This window comes from Cetorhinus maximus, chromosome 18 (genome assembly GCF_964194155.1).
Source record: "Cetorhinus maximus chromosome 18, sCetMax3.hap1.1, whole genome shotgun sequence".
Lineage (NCBI taxonomy): Eukaryota > Metazoa > Chordata > Chondrichthyes > Lamniformes > Cetorhinidae > Cetorhinus > Cetorhinus maximus.
In genome coordinates this window covers 7,390,125-7,406,694 of record NC_135896.1, presented here as the reverse complement: position 1 = coordinate 7,406,694, position 16,570 = coordinate 7,390,125, and the positions used below count along the sequence as shown (strand labels likewise).

The window sequence follows — 16,570 nt, the reverse complement described above, 5'->3', positions numbered from 1 at the left end:
GATTACAGAGCTTACTGGCGAGAGATTCCTGGACCTGCTGCCTTTGCTGCTGTATGGATTGCTCCAGTTAGTGTCCCATCGTTAACACAGAATTACTCTGGGCCCGATCACCGTTAGATTTCCGCTCCACTCTTATTGCTTTACATTTCCAAACCGGCCTCTTCAGAGATGTGGACCTGTTCTCGGAGTCCTCCTTCGCTGGGCAGGGTGGTCGCGCGACGCCAAGTCACGCCCCCTTTTTACGGCATCAGCTACCTTATTTTGTCAAGTCTTCATTCACTAACACCGCAAAAAACTTTGGGACAGTTAAACAGCTTTCCACTGAGTGTGAAGGAGGTAAGTGGGTAGGGCGGGAGGGTGGTGGGTGACAGGTGGGCAGGGTGGTAAGATTGGGTTGGGGGACGTCGGACGATTGGGGGAATTGGAGGGTCGGGGGGGGGGTCAGTGGGGAGCATTGGGGTCAGTTGTATAGTTGTCCAGGCGTTAGCCGTGGTTTTTTTTTCTCTGTCTAGCATTTCCTGGGTAACTGTCCAGGTGAGTGAGCCGGAACCTTCTGAAGTCTCCGACTCTCACTCAGAGATGGAGACTTTTTCAGAGGGTTCCGGACGCAGGTGAATTGCCCATAAGGAGTTTCCTGGGCAGTTCCCGCGCAGCCTTTGCGTTGTCCTGTAGCACATCCACTGGGGCATCTCCGATCTCCAACTGTCCAGGAACAACAAGACCTGAGCCATTGAATTTAAACACAGGAATAGACCATTCAGCCCAATTCGGTCAATGCCAATGTTTATACTTCATACAAGCCTCCTCCTGGTCTGTTCCATCCATCAACATACCCTCCTATTCCTTTCTGCCTCATGTCCTAGCTCCCCCTTAATTACAAATGTATATTCACTTGAACAACTCCCTGTTGTAGCGAGTTCCCTGGGCAAAGGAGTTCCTCCTGAATTCCTTACTGGTCTTACTGATGACTAACTTATACTGAGGGTCCCGCGTTTTGACTCTGCCAAAAGTGAGAATATCTCTACATCTGACCTATCAAACCCCTTTATAATTTTAAAACCTCTTGCCAGGTTGCCACCCCCCGCAACCACCAAACCCTCAGCCGCCGCCTTAAACATAAGCTCTCGTTGTTAACTGAACAAAAATTAACACGGTCGCTTTATCTCAGGCCCAAGGATCTGCATGTCAATTTGTTTTATTTTTTCCCCTGCTCAATTCTCTCTCTCTCTCTCTCTCTCTCTCTTTCCCCTGCAGGAAAATGATGTTACTTTTGTACGAAGAGGGTTTTCGAGTTGTGATCCACACCTCCAACTTGATCCGCGATGACTGGCATCAAAAGACGCAAGGGTAAGACTCTCGTTGCTCTTCCCCTCAAAGGCTGCAGTCGGCACCGAGATCGCAAACAATCGCATCCACGGGTGAAAATTCCAGCCCCTCGATTTGCCGGAGGAAGCGTGTGTTGGAACTCGATTTGGTGCATTCCAGTCCAATCTGCAGTGTCCAGCTGTGGCTCAGTGGGTAGCATGCTCGCCCCGGAGTCTGGAGGTGGTTGGTTTCAAGTCCCTATCCAGAGACGTGAGCCCGTAATCCAGGTCAACGCTCCCAATGCCGAAGGGAGCAAAGCTCGATTATAATTTGCTGTGACTGTATCACCTCCACCCTCCCCCCTCCTCTAGGCACCTAACTGGGTGTTGGTGGCCATGGACTTCCATTGGATTGGTCCATAATTGTGCTTGGTAAAGTACTGCAGTATGGCTGACCGCGAAACTCTCCCACTCTTTAACACCTACCGTCAGGCCTATTGGAAGGATTTACAGGCTGATAGTCAACCTGTTTGGCCACGTTATGAAGGCACCTTCCGTGGCCATCAAGTCCTGAAGGGGGAACTTTGAACCCAGAGCTTCTGGCCCAGAGACGGGGACGCTACCCAGTGCGCCTCAAGATCGCCCTGTGGCTTTATGTAGCATTGGATTTTACAGCCTATCCTGGGGGCAGGATGGCAGGCAGCGGGGGAGGTGAAATTATACCCCGTGCCAGTGGTGCTGTTCCTGATGCCTACCCGGCTGCCCTGCCCCCCCCCTCCCCCACTGCAATTTTACCCGCAGCCGGGAAGGCATTAAAGGGGCCTGCCTGCCCGTGGACCACTAGGCCCATAAGTAGCTAATTTAGTGGGCACACAAGGACCTCCCCTCACAGCCGCTGGGGCAGGTCAGGCGCCAAGTGCCCAGCCCGCCCAGTGAAATTTGGTGGGCTGGGCAAGGGTTCCCCCTGCAGGTCAGAAGCTGAGACGCGCGAACATACGAATTAGGAGCAGAAGCAGGCCACTCGACCCCTCGCGCCTGCTCCACCACTCAGTATTATAACCTTAACTCCACACTCCCGCCTACCCCTCTTAACCTTTCACCTCACCCCCGCCACCTTCTTTATCGAGAATCTATCCAGCTCTGCCTCAAAAATATTCAAAGAATCCGTTTCCACTGCCTTCTGAGGAAGAGTTCCAAAGACTCTCAAACCTCTGAGACAAAAGCAAAATACTGCAGTCGCTGGAAACCTTAAATAAAAATAGAAAATGCTGGAAATATTCATCAGATCTGGCCTTTGATTTTTAACCTCCTGTAATGAACCACCCAATGTTGCATTGCATCCTCCCCCTCCTCAGGTATCATGGCCCACAGAGGGGGGTTGGTGTCCATGGGCTTCCATTGGATTGGTCTATGATTACGCTTGATAAAGTACCGCAGTGATTTGCCGTTGCCTTCTGTAGTCCGGCTGACGAGGAAACTCTCCCTTTCTTGCCGTTTGCCATCGGGCCTATTGGAAGGATTTATAGGCCGATAATCAACCTGTTTGGCCGCGTTATGAACGCATGTTCCATGAGCATCAAGTCCTGGAGTGGGACTTGAACCTGGAGCTTCTGGCCTAGAGGCGGGGACACTACCCACTGCACCACAAGATGTCCCTATGTCAACCACTACAGTGTCCACAAATACTGAACCAGGGCTCATGGACTGTACTGCCACCCTCACATACACCTCTGGTTGTCGTGCCTGGTGCACAGAGTTGACTAAGGATTGTGTGGGGAGTGAGAGATTTGTTGCAGTACCACTTGCGAGGATGTTTTGACGGCCTTATTTGTGCAACATTGTGGTATTCCAGTGCAGTACTGAGGGATTGCTGTACAGTTGGAGGTGCCATCCTTCTGATGAGGTGTTATACTGAGGGCCAGTCTGCCTTCTCTGGAGGACACAAAATTAATTAAAGTCTATTGCTGTTGGGGCAAGTGGGGAGGGGGGAATTGCTTGGCACTGAGTCCAATTAAGGGGTTAATTTGATCATTTTTGGCCCTTGTCTGTTCATTTTACTTCTGGTAGTCAGATTCTCAGGAGCCTTTTCCAGAAGTTTTCAATTTTCCATAGAGCACCCGCGTCTATCAGCAGAGGCTCTCCTACAGGGATTTGCCTTTCTGAATCTCTGGCAAAAAAATGAAGAATCGCAAAGATGGCTCACGGTTTGAGATCCGGTTTTTGAATGCTTCGGAATTCTTTGTTCCTAATCCATCTCTGCCGCCTTCCCAACCCTGACATTCCCCTTCAATCGCCACCATCGGTTTTGATTTCGTTTACACGTAACTCCTGTTCCCACCAGTAGAAGCACTCTTTACCCTTGCCCCTGTTCTGTAGCTGCAGCCATGAGCGATCTTGCAGATAGGTTGACCCAGGAAGTTTTGAGTGCTTTCAGCGTCTGTCCAACCTCAGCTCAGATAAGCTTTCTCTTAATCGCCCTGCACACAATTATTTAAATAGAAACAATGTGCAGGGGTTTGGGGAAAAGGCAGGAGAATGGCACTAAATCATAATGCTCATTCGTGAGCTGGTGCAGACATGATGGGCTGAATGGCCTCCTACACTAACAATTCTGTAATCCTGTGATTGTTTTTTATGAAATGTGGTCACTGTTGTAATGTAGAAATACGTATCAGCCCATTTGCACACAGCAAGCTCCCACGAACAGCAATGTGATAGTGATCAGATAATCTGACTTTTTAGTTATATTGGTTGAGGGATAAATATTGGCCCGGACACCTGGGGAGAACTACCCTGTTCTTCTTCTTGATAGCGCCATGGGGTCTTTACATCCACCTTAGAAAGCAGGCAGGGCCTCGCTTTGAGAGCTGACCTGAAAGACAGCACCTCCAACAGTGCAGCACTCCCATAGTACTGCACTGGGAGTGTCGGCCTGAATTTTTGTGCTCAAGTCTCTGGAGTAGGGCTTGAACCCAGAAACCCCAGACTCAGGCAAGAGTATTGCCAACTGAGCCACAGCTGACACTCCGTCAAGGTGGCAGCTAATGGAGAGCTCCTCTGTCTAGTTGACTTATGAGTCACAAAAGATCATTGGAGAGGCATTTAAATGCTCCGACTGAGAAGAGTGATAGGCTGATATGGAAGGATGAGCTAGATGGGAGAGACAGTGGTAATACCACTGGACTAGTAATCCAGAGGCCCAGGCTAATACTCTGCTCTAGTGCTCTGAGGACATGGGTTCAGTTCCCACCAAGGCAGCTGGTGGAATTTGAATTCAGTTAATAAATCTGGAATTGAAAGCTAGCCTTAGTAATGGTGACCATGAAACTATCATTGTTGTAAAGACCCATCTAGTTCACTAATGTCTGTCGTCTTTACCTGGCCTGTTTCATTGCTAAAAAGAGAGACATGTTGCCAAATGTTTTCGCCTTACCCTTGTCAGGACAAACCCAGGAGAGAAGGGTGTTGATTGGCCGGCAGGCTTGTGATTGTTTGAAATTTGGTATTCTTGCATTTGTCCTGATGAGTGCAAGATGAAAAGCTTCAGCAACATGTCTCTCTTTTCAGCAATAAAATAGATTTACAAGAATTTTGTCAGAATACTGGGCTAATTCTCTCCTACTGGATGTCCCAATTGAATAGGTCAGGGAGGAGACAGTTCTAGGTTGTTTCAGGACTGATCTAGATTTGATGTCAGGAGGTGGTTCTTTGCCCAGAGAATACTGAACTTCTGGAACAGCCTCTGGCATGTGTGGTGCACACAAATTTTCTGAATTCCTCTGAGTAAGCGCTAGATCTGTTTCTGACTGGGGTGGACCATCTCCTGTTGCAAAAGGGTAAGTACTGCAGGAAATTCAGGGCTACAGTGACCTCCTAGACTGGTCTCGGTCATCTGGAGTCTTGCCAAGGACTAGATCGGGTCTGGCAGTGATGCTGCTTGTTACCAAATAGTCTCCTTGTGACCCCAGAACTGTGTCCCAGCAAGGAGCAGACATTTTAAGGATCAGGTGGGGGAGGAGGAGAAAAATGGTGGCCGAGGAGAGCAGGGAGTGATATGTCTTTGGAGAAACGGAACTGATGAGGCTGAGCACAAGTTCTTAGATATTATATTGCGTCACTGAGCTAAATATTAATGTTCCCCTCAGAGCTTTACTGCTTGGGAACATAATGATGTGCCACCTTGTCTGCCCTTAAAGCAGCTCTTAACAGCAATTTCCCTCCTCCACCAACTCCTACTCCAAAAATCTTGTCTGAAAACAGGACTGTGATGATTTGAGTGCCTGTACTTTAATCACAAGGCCCACACTGGAAAGAGACTGTTTTTGTCTCTGATAAACACAGGCCTTTCTGTCTGTCTTTTACCCCTTGTATGAAATGGAAGGCATCTCTCTTCTTCCCTGTAGGTTTTTTTTTTCTGTGGCCGCCCTCTTGACAGCGCCGACCAATGTCCCCTGGGATTGAGTTGCTCCGAAGCAACTCCGATTCCTCAGTAGAGGCCCATGCTCATCATTGACCCCCTTGCACCTTCAACTTTCCAGCTCTGGCCCCATATGAAATCTCCCCCTCCCCCTCCCTCTTGCTCTCCCCGTTGATGGTAGCCATCTGGACTCTGGTGTCTGGAATTTCTTCCTCATTCGTTACGCTCTAGAAATTCAGGTGGTGAAGGATGGAACTGGAGCCGAGCTTTACACGCTTTTTGAAAGCATTTCTTTACCGAGGTGCACATTACAGCATACCCTTCTAAATCTAACAACCACAGTTCCGGATAAAAGCAAAATACTGCGGATGCTGGAAACCTGAAGCAAAAACAGAAACTGCTAGAAAAACTCAGCAGGTCTGACCGCATCTGTGGAGAGAGAAACAGAGTTGACGTTTCGAGTCCGTATGACCCTTCTTCAAACCACAGTTTCAGTCTGTTCCTATTTACAGGGGCACAAGCGATACCCTAATGCCCATTAATTGAACACGATTAATATTCTTTGGACAAAGATATTTTGCTGTCTTTTTTTCAGCTTCAGTGACTCTCTCAGAACCTCCCCCTTTGACTGTGGTCTTTGGTCATTCTCCTGGCACTAATTGGTGTTGAAAGTTGATCAGTTGATAGCAATCTCGTTTCTGAGTTAGAAGGTTGTGGGCTGTGTGCTTTTTCCCCTTCCTAATTGCTCACTGCACCTACGTGCTAACTTTCTGCATTCCTTCTACCCGCACACCCATTTCTCTTTGAACATCAAGACTTACAAGTTCCTCACCTTTTTAAAAAAATGTTTTTTAAAAAAAAAAGGCCCTGAGGTTCGATAAGGGTCCTATTAATTCAAGTGTATCCTTGTTGTACATTACTGCAGTTGAAATGTTGATCAGTTAAAGACAATATAAACAAATCCAGGTAACATATAAAAAAAATAGAAACTGGTATAGGCTATTCACCCCTCAGGCCTGCTGTAACATTCAATATTGATCTTCTACCTCACCTCCACTTTCCCACCTAATCCCCAGACCCCTTGGACCTCTTAGATTACACTAAGATTAATTAATGAACTAAACAGTATTGATCTTGGTCTTGAATATAATGAATGAGAAATCACAGTCGTTATGAGGTCTCTGCTCCTCTCGGTCCTAAATGGTCAATCCCTTATCCTCAGGCTATGACTTCAGTTCTAGACTCCTCAGCTGGGGGAAACATCCTCTCAATCTACCCTGTCAAGCCTTCCGAGGTTTGGAAGAATGAGAGTGATCCCGTTGAGACTCATATAGGCCCATTCTGAGCAATCTTTGCCCATTGGTCAGCTTCTAATCCCAGGAGTCAGTCTGCCTAATAGAATGTTTATCAGTTATTGTGAGGGGAATTGATTACAAAAGTAGGGAGGTTATGTTTCAGTTGTACAGGGCATTGGTGAGACCACATCTGGAGTACTGTGTACGGTACTGGTCTCCTTACTTAAAGAAAGATGTAAATGTGTTAGCAGTAGTTCAGAGAAGGTTCACTAGACTAATACCAGGGATGGGTGGATTGTCCTATGAGGACAGGCTGGACAGGTTAGGCTTGTATCCACTGGAATTTAGAAGAGTAAGAGGTGACTTAATTGAAAACTTTAAGATCCGGAGGGGTCTTGAGAAGGTGGGTGTGGAGAGGATGTTTCCTCTTGGGAGAATCTAGAACTAGGGGTCACTGTTTAAAAATAAGGGGTTGCTCATTTAAGACAGAGATGAGGAGAAAGTTTTTCTGTAAGGGTTGTGACTCTTTGGAACTCTCTTTCTCAAGAGGTGGTGGAAGCAGAGTATTTTTAAGGCAGAGCTGGATAGATTCTTGATTAACGAAGGGGGTGAAAGGTTATCGGGGGTAGGCAGGAATGTGGGGTCACAATCAGATCAGCCATGTTCTTATTGAATGGTGGAGCAGACTCGAGGGGCCGAGTGGCCTACTCCTACTCCTCCTAATTCATATGTTCGTACCCCAATCCCTGTCATTGTAACTTCAGCCAGCTCTACAACCCTCCATGATCTCTGCACTCCTCTGATTCTGGCTTCTTGTGCAGGTCCAGTTTTCATTGCTCCACCATTGGTAGCTGTGCCTTCAGCTGGCTGGAGCCCGTATTCTGGAATTCTCACATTAAACCTCTCCGTCTCTCTACTCTCTGTCTCTCTCTATCTCTCTCCCCTCTTGCCCCCCCCGACCCCAACTCCTTTAAGATGTTTCTTAAAACCTGCCTCTGACCAAGTTTTTGGTCATGACCTAATATCTCCTTATGTGACTCAGCCGTTGTTGTTTTGTTTGTTCTTGTGTCGGTGAAGCACCTTGGGATGCTTTACGATGTTAAAGGTGCAATAGAAATTCAAATTGCTGTTGTTGAATGAGACACCTCCTGCTCTTTCAGGTGGGCATGATTCACCGTTTGTGGAGCACTTGGGTCCATTCCTGAGAGTCTTGACGAGGTTTTATTTAAGTACATGATTAAACAGAAGTGTTTAACAGAAGCCCAGAGAATTCAAGATAATGAAAATATGCGCTTGCATTACTCCCACCAGCAGCATCATCTTGCCCTGCTCGGGAGGTATTAAGATTGCCAGTCATGTCTGTCAAAGTGCTCTGAAGGTTTCTGCTCAAGTTTGACAACAACTTTTAACTGTTTCACGGCACAGAATCAGGCCATTCAGCCCAAGAGTCTATACCTGACACTCCAGTGCAGTACCAAGGGAGTGCTGCGCTGTCAGAGGTGCTGTCTTTCAGATGAGACATAAAACAATGCTATGGGCACTTTGGTAGAAGAGTAGCGAGTTATCCCTGGTATCCTGACCAGTGTTTATCCTTCATCAAAGTCACCAGAAACAGGTTATCTGGCCATTATCACATTGCTGCTTTGTGGGAGCTTTCTGTGTGCAAATCAGTTACAACATCACCACAGTGACTACACTTCAAAGGTACTTAATAGCGCTTTGGGATGTGCTGTCATCATGAAAGGTGCTATATAAAAGCAGGTCTTTCTACTATGGCTGAAGAAAGAGACATTGTCGAAGTTTTTCATCTCGCTCACATCAGGACAGATGCAAGAATGCCAAATTTCAAAAGGAGCAACAATTTATACGCCGGAGAAAAGGAGCTGATTCGTTGGCAAGTCGACTCTGGTCCAGGCGTTGCCATGGTGAATGTACCAGGAAACTATTGGCCCCCATACTTTTACTTAGTCTTGCAAGCGCAGGCTGGTTGGGTGCAGTCAGACACGGAACATAATGTCCAACATTCAGGGCCGGGTTTTGAGGTTGTTGGGCGGGAGCGGTGGGCGGGCCTGGGAGCGGCCAGGAAACAGCCTGCCGTCCACGATTGGCTCCTGACTGCGATTTCATGCTGGCGGGTCAGTTAAGGCCTGTCCAGCGTGAAACGCGGCCCATCACTGGCCTGGAAGGGCCAAGTGGAGCCAGGTGCCTGTCGGCTGCTGGGTCCAATGGCGGCTGGTTTAAAAATGGCCCAGGTAGCCCCTGGAAGGCTGCCATGGAAGGATGTCTGTTCTGCCTCTTCAACATTCAAGTTATGGAGTAGAGTGTGGCTGGAGACACTAGGTGAGGGGGCAGATCGGGTGGGCAATTGACCCCCCCTGCTTTTCGGATGAGTGCCTCACCAGCCTGCTGGAGGAGGTGGCTGTCAGGAGGGACACTCTTGTCCCGAGAGATGGGAGTGGGAGGCCACTGCACCTCACCAAGAGGGCATGGGAGGAGGTGACAGTGCTGGTGAGCAGCCATGATATGGTGCCTAATGGCCTGAGTGTGCTTCACCTTTTTATTTTTTTGGTGCAGGGTATGCCAGTATGTAATGCTGGACATGAGTGGCTCTAAACTTTATTGCACAGGCACTGAGTGGACTTTGGGTTCAAATGAAAGGGTTATTTCAGACATTGTGGATGGAGGTGGCACCCCTGGCCTGTGGTGGAAGCTGATCTTTGGTGGGTTAGCTGAAGGAGCGTTGGATCAAGGCGTCCCTGGTGCCCCTGCCTCCCTGGAGGTTACCGAGGCCTGCCTCCATACCCTCAGCGTTCTCCTTACCATGCCTCTCTCCTGGCTCACCACTGGATTCATCCTCTGTGGCCACTGCAGCTGCATCAAGATCCTCTTCCTCCACTGGGCCCCCCCTGGCTAGTGCCAGATTGTGGACAGTGCAGCATGTAGCCACTCTCAGTGACACCCGCTCTCGGGGGTATTGTAGTGCACCCCTTGAATGGTCCAGGCATTGGAAGCACATCTTGAGAAGACCTATTGTCCTCTCTATCACCACCTGTGTGGAGGGGTGACTCGTATTGCAACGCTGCCCTGCCACTGTTCTTGGATGGTGGAGAGGCATCAAGAGCCACCTCTTCAATGGATAGTCCTTGTCACCCAGCAGCCATCCATCAAGCCGGGCTGGAGCACTGAAGAGCCCCGGCACCTGGGAGTGTCTGAGGATGTAGGCATCGTGGGAGCTGCCTGGGTACCTTGCACAGACTTGTAGAAACTGCATCCTGTGGTCACACACTATCTGCACGTTCATGGAGTGGAAGCCCTTCCTGTTGACAAAGGCACCGGGCTCACCTGCTGGCACCTTGATGGCCACATGTGTACAGTCTATTGCACCCTGGACACGGGGGAAGCCAGCAATGGCCGTGAAGCCTCTGGCTCGCTCAGCCTGGCTGGCCTTGTCTGTACAGTAAAGAATAAAGGTCAGTACCCTCCTGAACACTGCTTCTGTCACTAGCATGACGCACCTTTGGACAGCTGACTGGGAGACTCCACACATCCCACACTGTCCCTCAAAAGAGCCGGAGGTATAGAAGCTGAGGGCCACTGTGACCTTCAGAGCCACTGGCATGGGGTGTCCACCCACACAGTCAGAGCTGATCTCAGGCCCAATCATCTGACAAATGGACATCATGGTCTCCCTCGAGAGACGGAGCCTCCTTCGGCATTGCACCTCAGACATATTGAGGTAGCTGCATCGCTGCCTGTAAACCCTGGCAGCAGGATAGTGGCGTCTTCTGCGGCCCCTTCCGCCTTGGACTTCCTGTTGGCCCTGTGCCCCTTGTGCCTACACCTCTCCTCCCACAGGTCCCTCCCCTGGAGGCTGCATTGGGACACCTGACCTCCTCTCCCTTCTGCCCCTCTCTTCCTCCTCAAAGGAGGTGCCACCAGCGGAGACCACAATCCCCATTACCAGGGTAACGGGAGGCTGCCTGATACCTGGAAAGGTCCACATGATCTGAATCCTCCGGGGGCCCTGGAAACACCAAGGAGTCCTAAAATGAAGCCAGGAGATGCTAAGAATGAAGCTCCGAACAGAGATGAAGCTGCCAAGTACCAATAAGTCACCACCAGCAAACTATGTACCAGATTCCTCACTACTCACTGGCAATGTTGCTCACCCCTTTTACCCCGCCCGTGGATGAGAATGTTGGCTGGCCCCCTGCTGGTTTTGCCCATGTGACGAGTGCGAGATTGCACGGGCAGTGAAAAATCAGCATCAGTCGGCTTTTTAATGACCTTAATTGGCGTCTTAATTAATGGCGGGTGCAGCTCTGTCACCCGCTCGTGCCTGCTGACCGAAATATCGCGCAGTGACAGCGGGACGCTCACCTGACGTCATCGTGGCTATTTTACCCCCGATCAGATTGGGCAGGCGCCTGCCCGCGGGACGTAAAATTCTGCCCAAGATGTCCATCCGTGAATGGACAGCACTTGCTGTACAATCACAAGTGTGCTAAGAATTACACTGACAACCAATTTAAGGCTATCAGTCGGGTTCACAACATGGTTCACTTATGCTTGCTGGAAGCTTTCTGTACTTTTCATGGCTAGAAGCTATTCGTACACAGGAGTCTGTCCTTTGCAGGCAAAAGGAATATGTCCAGGCATTGCACCTTTTTTGAATGAAACAGAAGTATGTGGGGAAAATAATTCCCTGGTGCCTTCTCCATGGCAACTCATCGACAGTCAGAGTCGACTTGTCATCCAGTCAACACTCGTTTCTCACACGGTATACGTTCCCTTTGAAATTTGGCATTCTTGTGTCTGTCCTGATGAATATAGGGTGAAAAGCACCAACAGCATGTCTCTTTTCATTACAATGTTACAAAGTATTGTCAAGTACTTAGAGCACGTTCTTCTTCACACCCCAGCAAAGAATCCTTCTATTGCGTTCTCCTTCCTGTGACCATTAGCTTTCCTAACTTCCAACTCTGACGGGACTCACTGTGTCAACGCAAACAGCAGGTATTCCTGTCTGCAGAACCAGCCACTTGCAATTAACGACATCAGCTAATTCCAACAATTGCACCCCAATTACTTTCAAAACAGAGAAAATTTGTTACTGTAATTGGACCATGTTTCAGTTGTTGGAAAGCCCTCTCAAACTTGCTTGCAAATAAAAGCTCAACTGATTACTTTTTATAATACGGACTGAATGTTTCCCCCCGGCTCTGCTCCTGTAGGATTTCCATTACAGCGCTGTTGCTCAAATGGAGCTCCAAGTAAGCTATTAGTACCAAATGGAAAGTAGACCTCTTCGTGGCAACCACTGCACACCAGGCTGCAAGCGTAATTTCTGCTGTTAGTCACAGCCACTTGCATTTACATAGCGCCTTTAATCCAATGTCCCAAGCACTTCACAGGCGCGTGATAAAGCAAAATTTGACATTGAGTCACACAGGAGGTATTAGGACAGGTGACCAACAGCTGGCCGAAGGGATAGGCTTTAAAGAACACCTTAAAGGAAGAGAGAGGGACAGGAAGAAAGCCGGAGAAGTTTAGGGGGGGAATTCCAGAGCTTAGAGTCGAGGCTGCTGGAGGTACAGCCAATCGTGGAGCGATTAAAACCTGAGGTGTACAAGAGGCCAGAACTGGAAGGACACAGAGTATCTCGGAGGGCTGGAGGAGGTGACAGAAATAGGAAGGGGCAAGGCTGTTGAAGGATTTGGAAGCAAGGATGAGAATTTTAACTGAGGCATTGCTTAGAGCCAATGCAGGTCAGCGAGGGCAAAGGGGAAAGGGTGAACAGGACTTGAGCAGCAGAGTTTTGGATAATCTTCAGTTTACGGAGGGCAGAATGTTGCGAGACCCGCCAGGAGTGGGTTGGAATTAGTCCAGTCTTGAGGTAACGAATGCGTGAGTGAGGGTTTCAGCAGCTGATGAGCTTGAGGCAGAGTCGAAGTCAGGCGATGATGCGGAGGTGGAAATGGGTGACCTTCGAGAGACACATAAGTCAAATATTTTGTGCGGCAGAGCTGTGCTGGTTTTCTTCCTTTCCAATTCTCTCAGTCAAACTGGCATGGGAAAAGCCTGTCAGAACGGAGAGACCATAACTGTCAGAAAAAACTGAACAGGGATGGGGCTTTTGAAGAGAAGACTGAGAGGTAGCCGGACAGAGGACTTCCAGAAAGACAAGTTAATAGGATCGACATAGGGAAGATGTTTTCACCTGTGACAGAGAGTCCACAAATAGGGGCTATAAATATTAGAGAGTGACTAATAAATTCAATAGGAAATTCAGGTGAAACCTCTTCACCCAAAGATTCGTTAAAATGTGGAACTCGCTCCCACGACGAGTAGTTGAGGCTAACAGTATAGATGCATTTTGAAGGGAAGCTAGCTAAGTACACGAAGGAGAAAGAAATAGAAGGTTATGCTGATAGGGTGAGATGAATTAGAGTGGGAGGAGGCTCATGTGGAGCATGAACTGGGAGTTGGGACCAATGGCCTGTACCTATGCTGTAGCCTCGATGTATATAACGGCCTCAGGGGCTGTTAAAACTGTAAAACGGCAACAATAACTGATCAGGCATAGACAGTGAGACTTGCTGGTTATTTGTATCAGCTGAGTGCTTGGGGACCCCAGCAGGAGGAAGACAGTAGTTGCCGCTGCTCCCAGCCGACCTTCTCCCTACTTTTGGGCAGGACCCCGGGCTGGTACCTTGCGTTCCCCCCCCCCCCCATCCTTGTTGTCAAACTACTGTCAGGCTGTTTCTCCCACCGACACCACCTCGAACCAGGGCTCCAGTCGCACCCCTTCCTGTAACTGTGAAGCTTGGCAACACGACAAGTCTCACCCTAACTTGCAGGCGGCATGTTAAACTGAGGCCCCTCGCTGCTACTCTCCCGGTTTGTTGTACGATATCGCACAGCAACTGTTTCAAAGAAGAGCAGCAGCTGAGTTCTCCCCTTGTGCCCTGGGCCACGTTTGTTCCTCAAGAAACACCAGTCAAAAGCAGATGATGCGACTATTATCGCATTGGTGTTTTGTGGGAGCTTGCTGTGCACATATTGGCTGCGATGTTTCCCGACAGTGACAATACTTCACAATGCGTCCTTGGCCCTAAAGCGCTTTGGGAAGCCCCGAGTAAAAGGTGCTATAAAAATGCAAATAAAACCATTTTCCTTCCTGGTTGTTGCTAGGATATGGCTGAGCCCTCTGTATCCACGGCTACCGGAAGGGAGTTCCGAATCAGCGGGTGAATCCATGACTAACTTCAAACGTGACTTGGTTGATTACCTAACGTCTTACCGATCGGCTGGACTTGGCGAATGGATCACTCACGTAAAGCAGCACGACTTATCGGAAACCAGGTAATCGTCCGTTTTGTTCTGAGTGTCGCGATCCAACTGGACTTTAACCCGAGAGGGATCAGAATGTGGAACTCGCTGCCGCAGAGAGTTGATTGAGGTGAACAGCGTAGATGTAACTTGGGCAGAAGCTGGATAAACACGTGAGAGAGAAAGGAATAGAAGGTTAAGCAAATAGGGTGAAATGAAGAGGAGGGGGAGGAGGCCTAGCATGGAGCAGAAATGCCAGCACAGAGCAGTTGGGCCAAATGGCCTCTTTCTGTGCTGTAGACTCGTTGTAATATGGACCCCGTCAATGACTGTACGTCCTCGAAACACCCAGGCAGTAGGTTACAGCGCTGGACCCTTCTGACTATTAGGACAGTGTTTTTTCCTGAGAGTTAAGGCAATTGAGTGTAACAATGTATGCACGGTTGACAATTGCCAAATGTCACCAGTGGCTGCTTAAAATAAGATGGAGGCAAAAAATCAGGTCTTTTTTGATTCTTTCAGGGGATGTGGGCTTCCCTGGCTGGGCCAGCATTTACTGTCCACCCCTAGTTGCCCTTGAGAAGGCGGTGGTGAACTGCCTTCTTGAACCGCTGCAGTCCCTGTGGTGTAGGTACACCCACAGTGCTGTTAGGGAGGGAGTTCCAGGATTTTGACCCAGCGACAATGAAGGAACAGCGATATATTTCCAAATCAGAATGATGAGTGGCTTGGAGGGGAACTTCCAGGTGGTGATGTTCCCATCTATCTGCTGCCCTTGTCCTTTTAGATGGTAGCGGTCGTGGGTTTGGGAGGTGCTGCCTAAAGGAGTCTTGGTGAGTTGCTACAGTGCACCTTGTAGATGGTACACACTGCTGCCACTGTGTGTCGGTGGTGGAGGGAGTGAACGTTTGTGGATGTGGTGCCAATCAAGTGGGCTGCTTTGTCCTGGATGGTGTCAAGCTTCTTGTGTGTTGTTGGAGCTGCACTCATCCAGGCAAGTGGAGACTATTCCATCACACTCCTGACTTGAGTCTTATAGATGGTGGACAGGCTTTGGAGAGTCAGCTGGGGAGACAAATACAAAGAAAAAATTCCAAACAAGATTGCAAGTTGATCTTTGTTGAAACAGTTCATTAAAAAAAAGTCTTCATGTAGATCAGAGTCAGGAGGTGACAAGAGGATTTGGGAATGGGGACAACTTGCTTGGATTTACATGATTTGGTTGTTAATTGTATATTAATTGTGCTTAGTGATATACATTCGGTGGGGATTAATTAGAGTTTCAGTTGAACACATATAAAGTGACAGTTAATGAGACTGTGTGAAGTTGAGCTAGGAGGTATATGCTTCTAACGTTTCACCCTGCAAACAAATGTAAGACTCTAGTACTATCCTTCACCAACTGGCTTTCCTGAATAGAATATTGGCAGTCAGGATTAAAACTTTCTGGAATCATTCCTGATGTGGGATCTGGAGCCCTGTGCCAGGAATCCTATCTTCCTTCTTCTGAGGATGAAGTGCACTGCAGAAGAGAGACAGATTTTGGATCATCCAGTCCTGGGCTCACGACTCATGCTGTAAATTTTAGCATTGAATCCAATCTGTCACTTTGCAGCATCAGCACTGAGGGAGTGTTGCACTGTCATCGTGGCATCTTTTGGATAAAACGTTAAACTGAGGCCCTGTCTGCCCTCCCAGGAGGATGGAAAATATTCTATGGCACTACACTGAGGAGGAGGAGGAGGTGGGGGAGAGTTTTCCCTGATGTCTTGGGCCAACATTCATTCTTTGGCCAACATCTAAAGCCGGTTCAGCAGCATCTCGTTTGCTGTTGTGGGATCTTGCTGTGCATGAATTGGCTGCTGTGTTTGCTGACACAGCGGGGTCAGCACTTTAAGAGAACTGAAAGGGATATTTGCATACGAGTGTTTTTTTACAAATTTTTTTTAATGTTCCCACAGTCACAGGATTGGTGTTCTACAGACAATTTGATATGTTTTATACAGATGCAGTGAGATCAGATTGTTGTGGGTATGACAGAGGGTCTGGCTTGGCTCTTTAGTGGAGAGTACGGCCTGTGTCTTATTGATCCTTCACAATGTCACAATGTTCCTTGCAAGTTATATATCCCCTTTAACATCATCATCTCTCCTGATCTCATACGTAAAAAAACAGAATGCATTTGTGTAGGTGTTTGTAATCAACAATGAATATGTCGGTCT

At 48.4% G+C, this 16,570-nt stretch overlaps 1 protein-coding gene across 6 annotated transcripts in view; it reads left to right on the top strand.

The window, feature by feature from the left end:
- Nucleotides 1-16,570, top strand: part of tdp1 (tyrosyl-DNA phosphodiesterase 1) — a 120,029-nt gene that overhangs the window by 21,822 nt on the left and 81,637 nt on the right. For all 6 annotated transcript variants that reach the window (XM_078562036.1, XM_078562035.1, XM_078562034.1 and 3 more), the window contains exons 7-8: nt 1,255-1,347; nt 14,211-14,381. In XM_078562036.1, coding sequence (XP_078418162.1) covers nt 1,255-1,347; nt 14,211-14,381 — 264 coding nt within the window. The remainder of the gene's footprint in view (nt 1-1,254; nt 1,348-14,210; nt 14,382-16,570) is intronic.